Here is a 20841-nt window from a genome sequence, read left to right on the forward strand (position 1 = left end):
CGTTATATTCAACATTAAAGGTTGTAACAGCAATAATCAGAGAAACTACGTACCCTAAAGACGTAAGGTCGAAAGTCTACATGATGCTCAGCTGGTGGAGTGGTAGAAAAAATTTAAAGGCATTATGTGACACGTGTGTTACTCTTTTCTGGGATTTTTTTGTGTGATTTGGGTGCAACTGACATTTCTTTTAGCTGTCAATGGTATGTTGTGCATGTGTCATTCTGACCTGAGCTTCTTTGTATAATATGCTGCAATTTCAATCAACGTACCACTTTTCGGCCAGTATTTCAGTGCAGGGGTTTGCAAAGTCTGAGAGCGTGTTCACGTCCCAGCTGAGCTTTACCTCACGTCTCTCCCTCCACACCTCCCCCTCAACTCTCCCACCTGGGCAGGCACCTCACAGCGCCTCTGCTTTAGTGCGATTAACTATGTTGTAATGGGCAGTGTTACAGTAAGTGGAATGAATCTGGTAAAGCCTAGAAGCTGAACATCCACTTTAGTATAGACACAAATCTGGACCACTTTTCTGCTGCTGCTGAGTTTCTAAACGCCAAACAAATACCATCCAGCCCTCCACTCCCGCTCTGCTCACAGTTTCAATCCGAGGTCTGAACGACTTTACGTCTTCCAGTGCAGCTCTTGTGGGACTTCAGAGGGAAGGAGTGATGTTTGTTCAGGTCAGCGAACAGCAATAACCCGGGTCCGTTCACACAAAGACACTAAACAGAGGGAACTCTGACTGGTCCGGCTGCAGGAGGTCGACCAGGAAACAAACAGTCCCCGACAGGCCTTCAAACAGACTGCAGACACTGGTCACCGAGCAGGAGCCTGTCTTAAACTCCTCAGTGAAGAGGAACTCTGCAAACCTTTGGGGAGGAAAGAAGAATGGACAGACATGAGTGGAGAGGGACTTTTTAAATGAATAAATTCCAGCTGATAGGGAAGCATTACTGTGGCTATATGGCACCACTGAGGACACATGACCTGTGGGTTTTTTCTGGGATGTTTAAAGGGTCTGAGGAGAGTTTTGCATGATGGGGAATTTAAGTCTAATATTCTTTTGGAGTCAATATTTTAAAAATGGTCTTTTCTGGTAGCGACTCCAGCAGCTCGGTGAGGCTGCAATGAGGCACAGCGGTGCTTTGAGCTGAATGCTAACATCAGCATGCTAGCAATGTCAAACTGAAAATGCTAACATGTTTATCATGTTCACCATTTTAGTTTAGCACATCATTTGCCAACACTAAACCCAAAGTACAGCTGTGGCTGATGACAATGTCAACAGTTTTGCATGCATTTGTTCATAAACCAAGTTTTGAGCCCTCCAGACTACAGACTGTGGGAAACAGTCGGAGGGGTTTCTTGCCTCTGAGCACGGTAGATGTATTTTGAGTTGCCTGTGAGCCGATAAAGCAGGAGAAAGACGTAAGCGCTGCCGGCAACTCCATGACAAATCCCGGGTCCCTTCTTCAGCAGACCTTTCTGCCAAACGAGCTCCCCACTGCGGATGCACGTGTCCAGATACTGAGGTTTCTTATTGATCAGGTAGGCTTTAGCAAACAGGTACGCCACACCTGCATGAGAGGATGGGGGCATGACTTTAACAGTAGAATAAACAACTAAGATGATGTATGAACACCTGTGCACGCTCACTGTGACACTACTGGGCGTACCTGGGGCTCCGTGGCACCAGTGAACCAGTTCGTTCTCTCTCTCAATGATGGCGCCCAGCTCCGCGGGCCAGTTACAGTTCTGCTCCTGGTTCATGAGAAAGTCGACGCTCTGCCACACCAAGTCCTTCTCTGCACCACTGAGCATGTCCTGGTAGCTCAGCAGCATCTGCAGCACCGACGACAGGCCGTGAGCTGCACCTGACAGGAGGGGGGAGGGGGGTCGCGAGGGGGTCACACATGCACCCACCAAACCAGGCATGCAGGCAAGCACCATGCCAGGCACACAACCCAAAGCATACAAGCACAAACATTCCCAAAGGACTACTGGAGGACTTTTTGTTTATTTTTGCTTATAATCTTCAAACTGAGGCCCACTGTACATACTTGACAGTTCTGTTTGACAGTCAATATTTATCTTCCAGCAGTGAGGAAGTAACCGACACGTTTAAGGTCAGTAGCCTAAACTTGATGATTCCCAGAACGGTTGAGCTCCTGTCAAGTACATAAGCAGCTGCACCATCACAGTCCCAATGACGAACCCTCCCAGACCAGAGACCACTCTGCCTGAATGTGTCTGACCAGAAGATACATGCTGAACTGTACATTAAATAATTGAAATAAGGCTGTGGACTAATTCAACTTGGTATTTATAGTTTAAATTGCTTTAGTGCAGCTGTCTTGAAGTTTCAAAGACGAGACATTCCTCTAATCCCTGAGAGTGAGCGAGTTACATGCTTCCACGCGAAAATGCAGAGTAAAGTTGAAAAATAATGTCACCCTTTGTAGTCTTAAAATCTGAGCCCCACACACTGGACGATTCTGCAAAACCAGGGATTACATTCAGTGTTTTTTACGTCCAATGCCAACGTTTTTAAAATTCTCACTTTCTATAATATCTGCGAATGGCTACCACAGAATATTCAGGAAAAGACCTCAGTTATGGCAGATACAATATGGTTAAGTACAGGTTAAAGGAAACGCTTGACATTTTTTTTAAATAAGAGTCTATCTTATCTTAGCATAAAGCCTGAAAACCGGTAGAAACATCTCGCCTGGCTCAGTCTGAAGACAAAAACAGCACCAACAAATCTCACTGAGGAATATTCTGTATTTTGTTTCTTTAATTCAGACAAAAACCAAAATCTAAATATGGATTATGTGTCAGGAACTCCAGTTAGTGCTCCGTGATGAGAACTACCCCACCAGTGCATAACCCCAATAAAGTGGCAATTTGATGTTATTACACTTTGGTTTTTGTACAAATTAAACCTCAACTGTTTCTAGTCTTTGTGCTAAACGGAGGAAGCCTCACAGTTACTGTAACATGTGAATGGTACAAATCTTTTGGGCTAACTCTCGGCAAGCAAGTAGAATAAGTGTTATTTCCCAAAATGTCACACGTTTCCTTTAAGGTTAGAACTAAAGCACTTCAGGAAAGGCCATGATTATGCTAATTAAAAAATGCTAACATTAATCACAGATCTGTGATAGGACACAAATTCTCGTCTACTGCATGAATGTCAAATGTGCTACAAACATATACACCACCCTGACACCACACCCATAACAATCCGTCCTGCACTGGCCCTGAACGCTGGGATTGGACATAAACTGTGTAGTGCAGAATCACAGTTCACTGGTAGACTGGGCAGAGTCAGTCTGAATAATGCTGGATACATGCAGGGAAAGCACCAATTCCCTGTTTGTGTTCAGCTGACTGATGTCGGGCAAAACCAATGAGAAACCCCTCCACGAGCAAATCTTTGAGGAAAAGCAAAACTGTATGACATGCAGCACCTTTACCCAGGTGTGTTCACTGAACATCCAGATACTTCTACCTTTAAAAGTGTCACTTATTTCACCTCCTCATCATTGTCAGAGTTCTCATTGTTTCCATGCAGAAGAGGCCAGCGAGGCTATGCTTACTATGAACTCTGTGTTGGTGTGAAAGTTACTGAGGGTCTCCAACCCTCACGGCTGTCTTCATCCGATGCAATCAAAGAAAGGAAAGTTAGCTTTACACATGTTAGCACGCCAACCCAACATCTGGAACCCCATGTCTTCCTGCATCTGCTTATTGTCACTGTGTGATATCAGAGGATCCTCCTACAGGCAGAGGAACCACAGCTCTGAAAGGGCGATTTAGACTACAGTCTTAATTTCTGAATGCGAGTGCACAGTTGAACTGACAGTCTACCTGGTTAACAGGGACAGATAACAAAGACTTAAAGGGGCCTCAAAGCTGGAGTTCTTACCCAGATACTCAGTCCCGTAGTATGAGTACATGAGGGGGAAAGGCTTCCTCTTCCTCCTGGCATACTGTCTTCCTGACTCGATGATGGCCTGACAAATTGATTTGATTTGATCCTTGCTGAGAATCTGCAGAGCAAAAGAGAGTCAATTTACAAAGATAATCGTCACTGGAAATACAGATAAAAGACATAAACAAACCCTTGATAAAATACCCACCCATGCAGCTGATGCTGATTACGATTTTCGACGTGTGAAAGCTAAGTAAGTTGAAAGCAACAAGCTGACTTGAAACACTGAACAAATAACAAAAAACTATCAACAGAATGTGAAGAAACAACAGTTTTGATGTTGTCAAAGTTGTCTATGTATTGTGTTGCAGAGACATCTATTGAAGTTAGCATGCTAACCAGCTAGCCTCAGCCCGTCCTGTTTGGTGACAGGACAGGTGATAGTCTGTTAGTATAGCTCACGCCTCCACAGGTGGGTGCTGATAATACTGATACTCCCCCGTCTCTCCTGTCCCTGCCTGATCCCACTGTGCCCCCTCAGATTCAGAGTCCTGGTAGGAGCCCCTGTAAATGACCCCTATACTGGATGCCCTGTCCTTGTTTCCATTGCCCTCTCACTCAGGTTCTGGTGCCCAGTCTACATGTACACCGATACCAATAGCCTGTCTACAATAAGACAACACTGTCCCACATAATGACAATTATAGTTCCATTTTCTGCTGTTGATCAGATAGAACAAGCACTGAAAATTATATATGGCTCTGGGAAATTGCAGTGGCCATTTTTTTTTTTTTTGTCATTTTATGCATTAAAAAAATTATTGATTAATTTCCAGACAACAAAAATGGTTAGTTGCACATAAGCCAGATTTTTCTTCTTTTACTAGGCCTATTTATCTTGTGACTATAAATAAGGTGGCTTAGCAATAAAGATGGTTATTATGACCCAGTGACATCTAGGACACTTTATAAGTTATACCTGACTGTACACCAGTGTTAGGCCCGGTGTTAAACTCTTTGCAGCATCTGAAAACGTTCATCAGAGTTGGTTGCTGTTGTTTTATACATATTACTGCATGTAAACTGAAGACCAGTCAGTCCCTTTGTAAGTGTGTTTAAGGGCTTTGTCTGAAACAGGCCAGTCAAAGTGTGCCATGCTCTGGTTCAGCAGCTCACCTCTATGCCCAGCTTCTGTCTGAGGACCAGGGCGGCGCACAGATAGCCCGCCCGCCCCACGAACAGCTCATCCGAGCCGCACTCTAGGAAATTGATGGGCGCGCACACCTCCCACAGGTTACGAAATTTAGTCAGCGGCTTAACGAAATCAGCCAGGCCCAGGGATTTGTATATCATCGAGGCCACCGCGTAGACGCCGGCCCCGCCGAGCAGGAAGGCGGCTCGCATGTTCTTGTCCGGCTCCGCATCCACGTATCTGACCGACACGTCGATGATCTGCTTGGCCGTCTTCAGGTAGACGTCCCGGTGCTCGGAGAACAGCGGACACTCGCTGACGTGGTACAGCATGTACGCCACCCCGGCCGGGCCATCGTACAGCCCTCCGTCGCAGTCGCTGATGTCGATGGGAACCTTTTTCAGGACTTTATCGACGGTGGCGACGACGGCGGGCACGACGGCCTGAGCGCCCTGGCCCGGGAGCAGCGCACCTCTGTAGTCGGAGAAGCGGTTGGCAAAGCAGCGGGTGTTTTCCATCACCGAGGAACAGAAACAGCAACAGGAACTCACTGTCTACGCAAACCTGTGTTTTCCTGCTTAAGGTGTCCAAGGATGAGAGAGAAATCAGCACCGAGCGCTCATCCAGTCTCATCAGCCCTCAGCTGATTGGATGTCAACAGTGATGGTTCAGCCTCATATTGGCTGATGGGACCTGCAGCCTTCCTGCAGTCACCTGCATGATTCAGCCTCAAATGTCTGCAGAACAAGAAGAGGTGGAAGAAGTATCCACAACCTTTTCCTAATGCAATATGCAAAGTTGCATACGTTTTACCAGCAAATATGTATTTAATAAAAAGTGTGCACTGTGTTATATTATTGCTTAGAGCCCATTATAATTGATGCCCATTAAAATTGGGCATCTACACCAGGGCAACAGAACCCAAAGAGACCCTGAAAGCCCCTGATTCACTGTGTGTCATCATGTTTGTTGTGATTTACAGATTAACAAATTGTTTGGGCATGTGCTCCATCTGATGTGCACCAGAAGGTGGGGCCTGTCCTAGGCAGTTTACTCAGCTTACCTTGTCCCTGTTTCAAAATCTAGTTTTAAGGCCATCATGACTGTGTGTACATGTTTGTTGCAAAGATGACAAATGTTTAGTCAAGTCACACAATCAGCCTGGGGCCGGACAGAAATAGACTGGGGGGTCTGGGGGCTTCATGGGGCCTCAGTTTTGCCCCTAGGCCCCTTGCAGAATAAACCAGCATGTTAATGTTGTAGGCTTAGCAAACATGAACATTAAATACCACGTTTGGCTTTTCCTGTTCTCTTCCATCACAAAGTAAAACATAGTCAGTCCAACAATGATTTAGCTGTTGGTTGGAATGTTAGCGCACATTAGCCTCGGACAGCTAGTATTATGGCTAGCTTGATTAGCAGATTGCAGAAAAACTCAATTCTTCTAAATCAACAATGACAAAGCAGCTGGAATGAAAGGAGCACCTGAAGATGTTGCTCCACCTAGGGGAGTACATAAAAAGACCCTTGTCAGTGTTTGCTTTGACACAGACCCTCCAGTAATGGCGGACGTAACAGTTAAACTGCCACACAACTGAGACCAGGTGGTTGCTGCTAGCAACAGAATGTTCAGCTGAAACCAACTTTTAAATGACCACAAACAGGCACATCGGCTGTTTTATTACCTGTCGTTATTAATCTTGCTTTGTTTTGTTTTTTTTTTTTTTTTTTTTTTTTTTTTTTTTGCACTTTTGGCCTGTTTACCCCTCGCTAAAAACCCACTGCGCCACTACCACAACGACTGATTTCTCCCGTAAATCAAAGCGGCGTTTTTTCACCTTTCAGTTCAGCTTCTTCACCACCAGGTGGCGGCAGATGCTCGCAGGCTCCGCCGGCTGCTGTCCGCGGTGCTGAAGGTAAGCGCTGCAGAGGAGAACAGGGAAAGCAAGGGGTGCTGTTTCATGTGCATATGTGTTGAGCAAACACACACACACACACACATACACACACACGATATCTTTAACTACAGGGAATTTGTTTCCCAATAAAATACATATATCTTACAGCTGTTATTAGTTTGCAGAATAATATTTTACATAAAAGAAACACAAACGTTTTTCAAATACGTCATTAACAATTAAAGAGGCACATGACCTCTTACAAAAACGTACTTTTCACACTTCAGATGTCTGTGAGTTGTTTCATTTCTACTCTAAACTTCGCAAATTAAATAACTGTTTAAGCACATACAAGTCAAGTGAACCAATATTTGATAAAAAAAGAAGAAATCCCCAAAACAAATTCAAATGTATGTGCCAGAATTTATTTTTTCCCCTCTTCTTTATTCTTCCATTAATCATTTTACAAACCCTTACGTTTATTTTGTGACTCTTTGGAGGGAAGTCATACAGGTTAGGAACCAGTGGAGTAGACTACCTGACTGTATTTAAAGAGCTTAAAGGTACAATCTAACAGTGTCATATATAACAACACATCAGTCACAGGGGACATTTCTGTAGAACGAGCACTTTCACTTTGATGCTTTATGTACATTTGGCTGATGGGCCCGATTTGTTCTTATCCTGTTACAGTTTTTGGTTTTCTTTGATTCAGTGATTTATTCAAATTCTTTCCTCTATCTCTCTTTTTTTTAAATGTAACTGTGATGCACTTTAAGCTCTGGTTTTGAAAAGTGATGTAGCAGTTCAGCAGTGAGGGCTAAAAAACAAGGGGAAACAATAATTTAAAGAAAACTACCTTGATATAAGACTTTATCATTTTACTCCACTGCATTCACCAGACAATTCCTGAAGTAAAACATCAATACTTAAATAAAGTTTTTAAAACCAAAACACACAATAATCTCATAAAATAAACTGCCGTATTTCAAACCACCAAACACATGAATTATGCAGATTTTTCACAGGTAACAGGTATCAAATATGTCATATTTGTATTTTCAGATTTTGTTTTTGATTTGTGGAAATGAATTCTTTGTGTGTACTTCAGTGACAATGAAAGTGTTGTGAATAGATTAGATTTACATCTTTTTTCACATGGCGTGCCATTTCCAAGATGATTCAAATGGTTGTCTGAGTTGAGGCGGGGTGAGAGATCTTTGAATCACATTTTAATTTGAAATCCTTTTTTGCCCCAGTTACAAAGAAATAGATTAAAAAAAGAGGCTGGATGACGTGAAGATATGGATGTGAAAGCAAAGGTCATCTTACGAATATAGAACTAGCTACAATTTTCTTTCAAAACTAAAATAGAGCAGAATAAATGCAAATTGAAGAGAGACTTTTATGTGTGTTTATTTTGTAATGGAAAGACACAGAGGCTGAGGATAATGGAGAGTGTGAGAGATGGCGAGGAGGTCAACCTGACATCAAGGGAGAGCAGAAGTGGATGCAGCCGCACTCAGAGCTCTGAAAAACATCATTTCGTTCAATGCGGTCCATCTGGTTATAAGTTGAAATAGCAGGCGGAGGAATCAGCAGCAGCTTACAGTGTGTTCACTGTTTGGAGTTCAGATAAAAGCCTGGTCCAAGTCCAAGCAGCCCGTTTACTTTGATGGCCACTCTTCTCTCAGCTTTAGAAAGGAAACAAATTACACACATTAACCAACCAGCCGTTTTATTCTCTGAAAATATATTAGACAGTTCTGGCTAAAGTTCTCAAATGTGGGCGACAGAAGAGTCTGGAAAATTGAAATGGTTCAAGTCACGCTGCATGTTTTCATCTCATTTATCTACTGCCTTGATACAAGGAAACTCAATTTGCATTTATATTAGCAACTGATTTGCACAATTGGCACCATCTGATGAAGCAGCACATGTCTCCAGTAGATGCGGAATGAAGTCATTTTGCACGTGAAAAGTAAAGGTACACAAGTCACAGTTTCCTTTAGTGACTCAATGTTCTCCTTCATGGTCAGCTGTTGGCATCATATATCTCTCACTTTTGATTGACACTGAGGGCGTCATTGTTGTTACAGATGTGCGGTTTCTGCTTTTAATACAGCTGGAGAGCGTCAGTGCAGCCATAGAAAATGGCAAACGTTACTGAGATTTGCATAATATCAACATTCAAATATGATAAAGTAACTCAGAATTAAAAAAAAAAGAACCAGCGTGAAGAAAACATAGCTGTGATGCATTTATAGTCAATAAGTTCTAAAACCTTTCGAACACTCTGAGCCACTGTAGAGGGCAGCTCCACATGTTTTATCTACTCCAGGTGCATCCATCAGGGCACTTCTGCAGCTTTTTTGCAAAAATTGTCATTCCCAAACATCACATCTTGTTCCCTTGTTTACCTCTATCACTAAACCGTGCACTGATGACGTGGTAACTCCAGATCAGATCCAATCAAGGTCAAGACATCTTCAGAGCATGTGCCAAATGTGCCGATAAATTAAGATATACATTAAGTACACGAAGAAAAGTTTAAGCCCAGTTTTCCTCTGGACAAGATTTAACCGTCTCAAACCTTCTGTAGGAGGAAATTAAAGCTGGGAGCAGATGAGCCTCTCTATAGACATTTTTTCACCTTCATCTTGGCAGCGTGCAGTCTGGTGCGCGTGAAATGACGCACGCAACAACAAGAGGGCATAAAGTCAGGCACCAGGACGCACCAGACTCCACCAGACCTGTCCTCTGTCCTCGCACTGTATGCTGCTATGTCTCTGGAGGATTCAGTCCTTATAAATCCAGAGAACAGCAGCGTTTCGGTTTTGAATGTTTCCCGAGTGTTTTGGGACTCCACGGGAGAGCGGGACCAGTACGACGTCTGGCTCCCCGGCATCGGGATCGCCGCTGTCTACGGACTCATCATTGTCGTGGGTCTGGTGGGAAATGTCACTCTGATGAAGACTTGTCTGTCGGTGAAGTCCATGCGCACCGTGCCAAACCTGTTCCTGTCCAGTCTGGCTCTGGGGGACCTGCTGCTGCTGGTGACCTGCGCGCCGGTGGACGCCAGCCGCTACCTGGTGGACGAGTGGCTGTTCGGCCGCGTCGGATGCAAACTGATCCCGTTCATCCAGCTCACCTCGGTGGGAGTCTCCGTGTTCACCCTCACCGCTCTCTCCGCTGACCGGTACCTTCCACCTGAACTCACGATTTATCTGTTGATCCAGTACTGATCCGACATGCTGTGAGGAATCAGGATTTTAATGCCAGGCTGCAGCATGATATCAAATAGACATTTTTTAGAAATACTGCATCATTTTATACACATTTGCACAGAATTCCCAAGAACAACAAAAGTTTTTAAAAGTTTTAAAGTATTTGGATTTTGCGTGTTTATTTATAAAGTTGTTCAATCATATTTTCTGCAAATTTAATCTAAACTGAAATCACTGTATAAGCATTTATCCATTGAGCAAACTAAATTTAGTCCATTTTCCAACCAATCAATACCAGATCATTGAAGTTATTTTAAGTACACTTGTGAAAAATATGAGGGAACTACAGTCAGGCCTGTAAAATAAAACTTTACTGTTTCATTCTTCAGCATAAGGTCTGAATGGTGAGGATGAAGTCCTCTTCCTGCTGCCAAGAATAAAAATAAATAAATAAATAATGATAATGTGTTTGTTATTAGCAAAATGTCGTTCACTCAATATTTAAAGCAGTTCAGTCTCAAAATAGTGAAATCAGAAATATCCAGCATGTGTGACTTTTTAACTTAGAATGTAAAAAATACTGAGAATGTGACCTTATGATGTCCTCACAGGTAGATGGAGACAGGTATGGTATGAGTTCAAAATCATCCAGAGCACCCTCACCACCCATGACACATTTTTATTACACCAGACCCAAGAGTGGCTCAAATGGTTGAATCATTGATAAACTGTCTAAACTATTGTGTAGTACGATACTGTACCAAGAGGTGATTTCTTTGAGGTGCAGAAATCCAGTGATGATCCAGGTTCTGGTGCTGATCTGGTACAGAACACGTGTTAAGTCTATGAAAAAGGGTCCAGATTCATCTTTTTGTGGAGAAAAGTTGTGTGAACATGTGTTGAGAGCTGCCGAGAGCTCTCAGTATTTTCGGCAGCCTTGACCTTTGGAAATATCTTCGCTGGGAGCAAAAGAACATATAATACCAGTTGTGATTAATGAACCGTCTCTTTGATATGTAGCACGCTCTCAACAAGAGCGAATATTATCTACTGTGACGGCGAGACCAGCCTAATTTGATTTTCTCTGTCGTATAATCTACGGCGAGATAAAGTATGAAGGCTTATCTTCCTAATTAAAAAAAAAACTGAGTCTCCGGCAGGACGAGGTGGTGAGGTGCCACATTTAAATCAGCAGCTAGACAAAAAAATCTTTCTGCAGCTGTCAGAGATTACATGCATAATGAGGAAGTCAGAGTTCCTCTTGCAGCCCAGCGTCCACAACATAATTTTCCATTGTGCTTTTCTGCAAAGCCACACATACAATGAATTTCAACACAATGACAGATACAGTCATGCTCCACAAACGTCTCTCCTGCGTTCAGGTACAAAGCCATCGTCAAACCGCTGGACATTCACAGGTCCAGCGCTCGACTCGGCGTCTGTCTCCGAGTGGGGGCCATCTGGCTGCTCTCTGTGGCTCTGGCCATTCCCGAAGCCGTCTTCTCTGACCTGCACACCTTCACCACCAGCCACGCCAACGAGACGTTTGTCACCTGCGCGCCCTACCCCCACGCCGGGGAGCTGCACCCGAAAATCCACTCCACCGCCTCCTTCCTCGTCTTCTACGTCATCCCACTCTTCATCATATCCGTGTACTACTGCTTCATCGCTCACAGTCTGGTCAGGAGCTCCGTGGACATCCCTGCTGAGGGACACCTGCACCTCCAGAGACAGGTCTGAGTGTCGGGTCTTCTGCTTATTCAGCTTATTTTCAGTGTCGTCTTTATGAATGTCTTCTTTTCCAAAAAAACATTCACCAAAACCATTAAGTAACATTTTGGGAAATACAGTGTGCTTATTCACTTTCTTGTGCAGGCAGTTGAGGGGATGATGCTACAGTCAGCAGGCAGGTCCAACAATAACAAAGTCAACCACATCTTAAAATCACTAATGGACACTTTTATCTGTACAAAACTCAAAGCATAAAAATTTGCCATTTTGTCACAGGAAATGGGTCGGAGGTTTCGTGACTGGGAGCAGTGACCTTCTGGAGTGAGTGTGTTGGCTCTCATGGCTTGACATAGTTGGTACCGTTCATGGGTTTTGCTCATCTTCGGCCATGTGATTCATCCCCTTGCTGGGTTGGGTTTGTGTTTCTGGGGTGGCATCAGGCAGGTTCCTCCTGTGGCCTTGGGCTGACACAGGGGCTCAGAGCTCTTCAGTTCAGTTCTCCCTTCCTGGAGTGCGTCTCACCAGCTGCTACCACCTGCATCTTTTCTCGTCCACATCTGGCTCTGGCTCTGCTTAATTTCAGCCCACATGGTTTCCCCACAAAGGAATTTTACTTCTGATACATCCCCAGTTGGTGTTGTTTGGGTGAGTCGTCTTTGAGTCGATATGTCATCCCTGGCTGTTGACATTGTATCCACTATGTATGGTCCCTCATCCTGCTGTATGTTGACTTCTTATCTAGATTGATTGGTACCAGATGGTACTAGATTGATTGCTGGCCACATGCACCCACGGCCAGTCTTTCCCGGAGGTCATTGGTGCCAGAGTCACCAGTCTTCCTTGGCTGCCATCCAGACAGACGGAGAATTTGCATGACAATAAACATACCGTAGGAACATGAGAGCAGTGTCAGTCAAGAAAGCAAATAAGTGCATTTCCCAAACTATTCCTGTAAATAGCAAATATTTCTGCAAATGTGTGACACCTTTTCTGACATTTCCATATAGAGGGTCATACCCCCATGCATACTGCAGTGGTTCCCAATGTAAGGGTTGGGGCCTCCACAAGGGGTCACAAGACAAATCTTGGGGTTCAAGAAATGATTAACAGAAAAGGTCACTTGAATTCACCCTCTGGGCATCATGGGATGATGATACAAAATTTCATAGCAAACCATTGAATATTTTTGAGATATTTCAGTCTGAAAGTGGTGAACCAATCACACATCTAAAACTGTGCTGCTAGTGTGGCTACCAACACAAACAAGACGGTGAATAAAAGATAACAGAGTCATGATTTACAACATGCACACATACAGCATTACACCATACACACCATGTAGATACTTCACATTACTGCCCAGCTTTGTTTGTTGAAACTGACTCCTGCTGTCTCTCCTCTCCTCTCAGATCAAGTCCAGAAAGCGTTTGGCCAAAACTGTGCTGGTGTTCGTTGGCTTGTTTGCTGTCTGCTGGCTGCCCAGTCATGTGATCTACCTGTACCGCTCCTACCACTACGGCCAGGCGGACACCTCCCTGGCCCACTTCATCGCCAGCGTGTGCGCTCGCATTTTGGCCTTCACCAACTCCTGCGTGAACCCATTTGCCCTCTACCTGATGAGCAAAAGCTTCAGAAAACACTTCAAAAAGCAGCTGCCGTGCTGCTCTTCTCCCAGACGGCTGGACAGTCAGAACAGCCGGAGTACAAATATAACCACTGTCTGAAAGCAGGTGTCACGACACCTGGGCTTAATACGGACTGGAGCCATGTTAACCATCTTTGCCCACATTGTTTTCAGCAGATTTCAGTAATTTCTTACTAATGCTAAATTCTCATTTACCTTTTTGACCAAACAAAATACTGTCGCATTTTCAGCTTACTATCTAGTCGAAGTCGTGGAAATAAGAGGTGAAGCAGGAAGCCTCAAAGCTTCTGTCAGAAACACTTCATCACTGATTCAAAGTCAAATAACTGTTGGTTGACAGACAAAAGCGATCACTGCACACGGAAATTTGCTCGCTGTTGCTTGAGATGAACATATTGATGTTCACCGACAAATAAATGTCAAAAAGCCTTGATAGGTAGTACGTTTTCTCTGTATACTCCGTGTAGATGTGAACTGAATGTTTGATCGTTTATCATTCATGGTTAACATGACAAAAAAAAAGGGAAGATTTGATCAGCTGTCATTTTCAGTGTAAACCACGCATGAACAGCTTGACATTCACTTTTTTTGTGCGTGTTTCTATCTGCACTGAGCCGTTAAAAAAGATGAGGTATGTTGCAGGTAGAGCAGAAGGTCCCTCTGACATTTGAGGGTTTGATGGTTGTAAAATATTCAAAGTGAACAGAAAGATATTATTGGCCACATTAGACTGTTTGTCGAATGTTAAGTTTCTACAATTGTCACATGTCACATACTGTGTACATACAGATGTTTCTGTTAAACTGTGTGTGTTAGTTAATGGTGTGTTGGTTGGTCGACTTTACTTCAACCTATGTACTGTACACATGAACACATGTCAGCAGCTGTTTGTTATTTCTTAATACTGTGATGTAATATTTAGGGCTGCAATTATTTACATTATCAATTAAACTATCGGTTATATTTAAGAAAACATGTCAGAAAACAATCACAACTTCCCAAAGCTGGAGGTGACATCCAGGAAGTAACTGTGAATATTTTGCATTTTAGCAATGCTGGCTAGAAAATGCTAGCATACTAACATGCTAAGATAGTAAACATGATTAACGGTACACCTGCTGAACATCAGTATGTTAGCATTGTATCCTGGTTAAGTTCATGTAAACGCACTCAATGTGAGCATGCTAGCATGCTGACATTAGCATTGCTCAAAGTCGATTAGAATTTAGCACGAAGCACGACTGTGCGTGCATACAGCCTCACAAAGACGCGAGCACGGCTGTGAACTCTTAGGTGTGTTTGTTGATAAATGAAATGAAATTTTTTTTAAAGTAATTGATCTTTCATTTTCTGTCGACTGACTCTTGTGTTGTTGATAGCATTTTAACAGTGGAGACACAATTGACAGACTGCGGTGTAACTGTGTTGTTCTGTATCATCCTCACTGTGTACACGTGTTGACAATATTTGGATGTTTCTATACAATTAAACTTGGGTTGAGCTGTAAGAGCCCCTCTGGTCTTCATTTTATGAGCTGTTAAAATCTATGAATAGAAATAGTCTGTAGCTCTTTTTTAGTTTTTCACTCTAAGTGAAAGACTGAATGTCTTACCTTTTCCTCTGGAGCAACACAACTAGATACAGAGGTATAGATTAATTATATCCCTGGAATTGTTCATTTAACTGCATTGGCTCTTCTCTCTGTATATAACAGGGACCCAATGAGAGCTCTATGTGTCTCCTGTGTACAACATCTTAAACAGATTGAGGCTTCAGTGAAAGACTGCGGATAGTTTACAGGTTACAGTGTATAACTACTGAATCTGGGCATGAGGAGCAGGAAATCCATCATTACAGACACACACACATAGACAAACAAAAAATCACAACATATATCCCTCTTTCAGAGCCTGTGCTGAGGGCTGAGCTTCTCTTTGCTGTTTAAACGTCAAGTTAACTCAGCTCAGACAAAATTTTTCGGGTCTGAGGTGACCTTTCAGGGTGGCATTTCAGCACTGGAAAATAATTCCCCTTGAGCAACAGAGCTCAATCCTTCCTTCAGTTCTTCAGATCCTATTCTCTTACTGCTCTTTTTTCCTCATGTGCTTCCTGTTTTTTTTCTTTTTTTTTTTTACTTTGTCCTTTTGTCCTTAATGGCATCCTGTCTGTCGGCCTTGACAGCGCTACAGAAGCTGGGCATATTCCAACCCGTCTTGTTTTTAATCTTTACTTAAGATTACTTACCGATTTCTAGCACACCACGCTTCATTCACCAAATGTTTTCAGCTGTCTTACTTTCATTTGGACAGCATCTGAGGTTGTTTCAGGTTTCCTTATTCACATTCCATTGATTGTTCATTTCACATATAGCATGATAAACACTGAGACTTATGGGAAATGTGGTTTGGGTTTACCGCAGATGTGGATATGCTTTCAGTCAACGAATCAGGGCAGAAGAGCAGATGCTCAAGTCAATGGATTTATTGTAGGAAGTGCAGACATAGTACATGTGCAGATAGCAGGATGATAGGCTGAGTATGTGTGTGGTTTACAAACGGGAATAACAACATAGGATGTATGACTACAAGACATGGGAAGACACTAACAGTCATGACGGCACCATTAACAAGGCTACAAGGCTAAACCACTGAAGACGTTAAGAATACAAGATGTGACTATCATCTTTTTAAAATGCTGTTTAAAAAATGTGGATAAGGACATTTACAACATACCTATTTTGTGAGAACCTGCATAAAAATATAAGTGTTAGGATTTATCATTGCACTCCTACAATGCTGTCAAGTTTTTATGAAATTAATCAAAATCACTGCAGCAGAACCAGAGATGTCATCGGGTTCACTCCACACATTCTTCCTCATTGTCAAAACACAGCGCTGACGTTACCCACAATGCAACTCGACTGCCGACAGATCTTTCAGAGATTTGGGTGTGTTAGGCTAGTAGTGGCTAATGTAGCCTCAAGCCACTAGCCTCAAGCAGGGTTGAGGAGCAGAATACAGGGGTTTGGTAAGCTCCTCCTTTCCAACAGATGTGCAGTTTTCAGACTCAACTGATGCTGACTCCAGTGACATCACACGAGGCAATTTATCAGCTTTCAAGCAGCTCTCTCTGGAGCCACAAAAGGCTTCCCACAACTTTTTCACATAGCGCAGTAGCACTAACACCTGTAAACAGATTTTGATCTGTAGTTTTCCTTTGAAAACAGTTTTGGAATGATGTAAAATACATAGACATTAAAATGGAAAGCATTTCATTAAAAGTATACAAATACAAAACCTGATCCATTACAGGCACTGCAGTATGAATGCAACTTATCTTGGATCTTTACACCCTCGTGTCCAAAATATTTAATTTGAGTAATACATACGTTGATTATTGTAATATTAAAAGCAACTGTGTCATAAAATCAGATGACTGACAACATGTAGTCCCATTCTCCAAATGTCTTTTTTCTCACTTGCCTTGTTAGTGACAAGGCACAAATGTGAAGGACAAAGCAGCGCACGTCGCACACAGAGAGCCATGGAGACGTCTCATTGGTAGAGGAGGAAGTCTGTGATAATGTGTGGAAGGAAGAGGCTGGAGGCTCTGTGGAGGCGAGTCCTTCCCAGACTCCGGCGAATACAGAACCGACAGAGCTGAGACAGAGAGCAGGGACCTGGGCAGGCGAGGGCAGAGACAGAGGGTAGAGTTTCTATACCTTCCAGAAAATAAGGACACTGGGTTTCGGGTGGTTGTGGAACATCCATTTGCAATTGTCTAAAACATACCTCTTTTCTGCAGTGCAATTCTCACTTCGCTGTTTGGTAATGACAGATCCAGAGGAGTCTTTCCCTCTGCGTTCCTACAGCACCCATCAGCCCCAAAGTCCAGCAGAAGATCCACAACGTTGGCCCCTCCACCTCGAACTGCAGCATGTAGAGGACTGTCCTGCCCACACCCTATTTGAACATCTGCTCCTACATGTACAACAGAAACGGTTACAACCTGACGCAATTTAACAAGTCAGAACAGCCAATTCATGTGATTCAGACCATAAACATCAAAACCATGCAGGTGTCGTAACAGACTGTTCCAGCGCTCTGTGAAAAGTGCTGAGTAATCAGAAAGCGAAAAGGTGGGAACTTCAAACAGAACTATGAATCATTTTAAACGATTGCACAGCAACAGTTGAGCAAACAAATCAACAAGAGCATCAAGATCAACAACTGGAGACATGTCAGAAAAGTTACGTGCTGCTTTGAACTGTGAACCACTGAAAGCTGATGCTAGTAAACCAGTGTAATCAAGGATGTGTCATCAAGGCACAACAGAAGAGTAGCAAGATGGTGGGTTGCACTGATCACCTGTGAGCTTTGGTTCTGTTACTACAGATATTTGTTTTTATTTGCTTTGAAACAGGCGTGGACCAACTATTAACTAATAAGAAGATGCAGAAGACGAGTGGCCTTCTTCATCCTCTCCTTCGAACCTGTAGAATAAGACACACCTAGTGATGTTGTCGTGGTTCGCGCTTCAGGTCAAGAAAAACCTAAAATTTTTAAATTCTGGCTGGGAAACAACCGTCTGTGTACTGAACTGATTTCTGGTCAAAATGCTTACACAAAAACAATCAGGTGTGCAATCTGGAACAGAACACGTTGAATGTTGGTGAAAAGAGAAACAGAACAGAAATCAAAAGCAGCAACATCAGGCCTACTTAATTATTTTAGGACTATAGCAAATTATTATTTTCTCAATTAATTAACTGCTTTGTCTCTAAATTGTGAAAATAGTGAAAATTGCTACAATTTCTGCCAACTTCCATCATCTTTAAATGTCTTGTTCTGTTCAACCAACAGTCGTTTCACCTATATCATTTACGACAAATAAAAGCATCAAATCCTCCAGGAATTATTCAGATTTTTGTTTTGAAAAAAATTGAAAATGACAAAAATTATTAATTGAGAAGAGTTTTTTGTTGGGTATCCACATGCTGTAGTCAAGGCAATGAGAAACTCACATTTTTCATAAATGCTTTTTGACTGATGTTTGACATAAAGGCAGCATGAGTAGGGTTTCCCTCACCCAGTGTATAGACTCCCTTATGACCCACTGGAGGTGTGTGGAGACATCTTTAGTGTGTTTTTAGTTTTCTGGGATGTTAGATTTAACTTTAAATCAGTAAAATGTGCTGCATCTCTGTGTCACTTATGAATGTTCCTTACTTTCTGTTACCCTCCAGGCTTTGCACATTACGTTACCTGAGTGTAGCAGCACCCTCACACAGGCTGCAGCCCGAGCCACGCATGCAGAATACAGCGGCGTCCCCACCACTGGCAGCTCCATGTCGATATGAGCTCCGTATGACAGCAGCAGCTCCAGGCACTCTCTGTGACCTGATGGAGAGACAACACAGCATGAGGATCCGTGGGCCGACAGATCAGGCCTGAGCACTCAGACATGTTTGCATATGAGCACCTTTCTTAGCGGCCTCGTGGATGGGTGATGCCAGCTGGCTGGGGGTGTGGATGGAAGCTCTGTGCTGCAAGATGAGCCTGACACAAGCAGCACTCCCGCTGCTGCAGGAGTTGAAAAGAGGTGTAGCGCCATCTGTTGACACTGCCTCCACCTTTAGGGAGGTATGACAGGAAAGATAATTATACTACAGTCACAAGTGCTGCATTACTTGTCTTATTTCATTCATTTATAGTTTTATCGCTTTGTCTCTTCAATTAATTGGGAGTGTGTTGATGTGATGCTCAGAAAGAAAAGGATGAACTTTTTTCTAACCGTTGTAACTGTTACACTCACATTTATTAACAGCTCCTCTGTACTTGTTTGCAGTTTTCTTTATAAATTCAGTCAAAATAGGTGCACTAAGTATTCTTAAAACCAGCATATCCTCTGCATTTTTTTTATCAACCCCATCTTAGAAACTCATATTTAAATAAAATGCCTCAATGGCAGTGATGAGTCAGCTTCTCAATAGGCTCGAGGTTGGTTTTACATGTCTGAGGCCAACCAGTCAACAACAAAGGAGGGAGAATCATTGCATGCATGCAGAGTCCAATTGTATCTGATTAGCATAAACACTGTAAGCACAAGCCCGTCTTCAAGCTGAAACTAGACGATGTCCTTACATCTGCACCGTTGTCCAGCAAGAATCTGGCACAAGCATAATGGCCACCAAGGCAGGCTTCATGGAGAGGAGAGACTCTGTCCATGGTGAGTGTGTCTACATGGAAGCCCTGCAGGGGACATCAGAGAGGACACTGCTAGATACAACCACGCATGTGCTGTGCATTGTGTGCATGTGATATATATATAAAAAAAGGCCCACATTAAGCTTACCTGAGCGATGAGGCTTCTCAGGTGCAGCAGTCTGCCTTGGTAGGCGGCGTCATGAAGAGGAGTTCTGTCCGACCAGGAGTCTGAGAGGCAGAATGAGAAGATACACAATGAGAGGTTTCAGAAGATACACAGCGACGCTCATGGCCAACCAGTCTCACCCTCTGTCCATTGTGATGTTGAGGTGACTCATTTGAATACATGTTTATCTGTTTTTTCAGGGTCATTCCAACCTTAAACACCAAACTAAGTGAACAACACAAACCCAGGGTCTTGTTGGCTACTGCAGAGCACAGTAAACAATTTTTACATGCAAAGTTTTCAGTCTCAACCAAACTTTAATCCTGATTACAAAAATGTTACTTTCAAGTCTCTAAAAACTGTTGCTTAATGCAAAGCTAAACCACGCTTACTGGAAAGTTTGTGCATTTGCTCAAGAAATAACAAATATTCCACATGTATGACCTTTAATTTCCCTGATATCACAGCAAAACTGAGCTGAAGGGCCAAAGAGACAAAGAAAAAACTTACCAGCCATCAGAGAGTTGCATGCCAGCCCCCCATAAATGTACAAGGGCCTCTGCCACGGTTGTGAGCACAGGGAAACCTCTGTTTGAACAGCAGCCATGATGAAAATGAAACAACAGCAGACTCCTCCACGACTGTCCAGGACTTGAGCTCGCCCGGTCGGATACACAAACCTGGAGTCGGCCTTCCTCCCCATCTTATCTGGGTCCTTGGCCGCCTCCCCCACATTGCCACCTCCCGCCCACCTTTGTCCCAGTCCATGGATGTAGTCTACAGTATGTGCATAACAATGGCTTGTTAGGGTGGCCTGTACTGATGTTACACCTTGAATAG

General features: G+C 43.2%; 3 protein-coding genes across 3 annotated transcripts; 1 reads left to right on the forward strand and 2 right to left on the reverse strand.

The window, feature by feature from the left end:
• Positions 1 to 709: 709 nt before the first annotated feature.
• On the reverse strand, positions 710 to 5649 carry LOC121616604 (lanC-like protein 3). The gene is made up of 5 exons (XM_041951442.1): positions 5113 to 5649; positions 3932 to 4055; positions 1677 to 1874; positions 1370 to 1577; positions 710 to 869 (listed from the first exon to the last, which is right to left on the reverse strand). The coding sequence occupies exons 1-5, from the start codon at positions 5644 to 5646 to the stop codon at positions 710 to 712; spliced, it is 1224 nt and encodes a 407-aa protein (XP_041807376.1). The 5' UTR covers positions 5647 to 5649.
• Positions 5650 to 9809: 4160 nt separating this feature from the next.
• On the forward strand, positions 9810 to 15032 carry LOC121616240 (gastrin-releasing peptide receptor-like). The gene is made up of 3 exons (XM_041950950.1): positions 9810 to 10225; positions 11636 to 11987; positions 13394 to 15032. The coding sequence occupies exons 1-3, from the start codon at positions 9810 to 9812 to the stop codon at positions 13706 to 13708; spliced, it is 1083 nt and encodes a 360-aa protein (XP_041806884.1). The 3' UTR covers positions 13709 to 15032.
• A 1122-nt stretch (positions 15033 to 16154) lies between these two features.
• asb11 (ankyrin repeat and SOCS box containing 11) lies at positions 16155 to 20608 on the reverse strand. Its single transcript, XM_041951179.1, has 7 exons — positions 20512 to 20608; positions 19984 to 20063; positions 19773 to 19880; positions 19111 to 19261; positions 18894 to 19028; positions 17421 to 17609; positions 16155 to 17308 (listed from the first exon to the last, which is right to left on the reverse strand). The coding sequence occupies exons 1-7, from the start codon at positions 20606 to 20608 to the stop codon at positions 17184 to 17186; spliced, it is 885 nt and encodes a 294-aa protein (XP_041807113.1). The 3' UTR covers positions 16155 to 17183.
• Between the last annotated feature and the right edge of the window lie 233 nt (positions 20609 to 20841).

This window comes from Chelmon rostratus, chromosome 13 (assembly GCF_017976325.1).
Source record: "Chelmon rostratus isolate fCheRos1 chromosome 13, fCheRos1.pri, whole genome shotgun sequence".
NCBI classification, from domain to species: Eukaryota; Metazoa; Chordata; class Actinopteri; order Chaetodontiformes; family Chaetodontidae; genus Chelmon; species Chelmon rostratus.

Coding starts and splice junctions, on each gene's coding strand:
- LOC121616604 (XM_041951442.1), bottom strand. CDS start 5,646: ATGGAAAACACCCGCTGCTTTGCCAACCGCTTCTCCGACTACAGAGGT. Junction 4,056..5,112: donor GACAGAAGCTGGGCATAGAG/GTGAGCTGCTGA, acceptor TTTGCTCTGCAG/ATTCTCAGCAAGGATCAAAT. Junction 1,875..3,931: donor CTACGGGACTGAGTATCTGG/GTAAGAACTCCA, acceptor CCCTCCTGTCAG/GTGCAGCTCACGGCCTGTCG.
- LOC121616240 (XM_041950950.1), top strand. CDS start 9,810: ATGTCTCTGGAGGATTCAGTCCTTATAAATCCAGAGAACAGCAGCGTT. Junction 10,226..11,635: donor ACCGCTCTCTCCGCTGACCG/GTACCTTCCACC, acceptor TCCTGCGTTCAG/GTACAAAGCCATCGTCAAAC. Junction 11,988..13,393: donor ACCTGCACCTCCAGAGACAG/GTCTGAGTGTCG, acceptor CTCTCCTCTCAG/ATCAAGTCCAGAAAGCGTTT.
- asb11 (XM_041951179.1), bottom strand. CDS start 20,608: ATGGCTGCTGTTCAAACAGAGGTTTCCCTGTGCTCACAACCGTGGCAG. Junction 19,029..19,110: donor CCACGAGGCCGCTAAGAAAG/GTGCTCATATGC, acceptor TCTCTCCATCAG/GTCACAGAGAGTGCCTGGAG. Junction 17,610..18,893: donor GAGGGTGCTGCTACACTCAG/GTAACGTAATGT, acceptor TTGTACATGTAG/GAGCAGATGTTCAAATAGGG.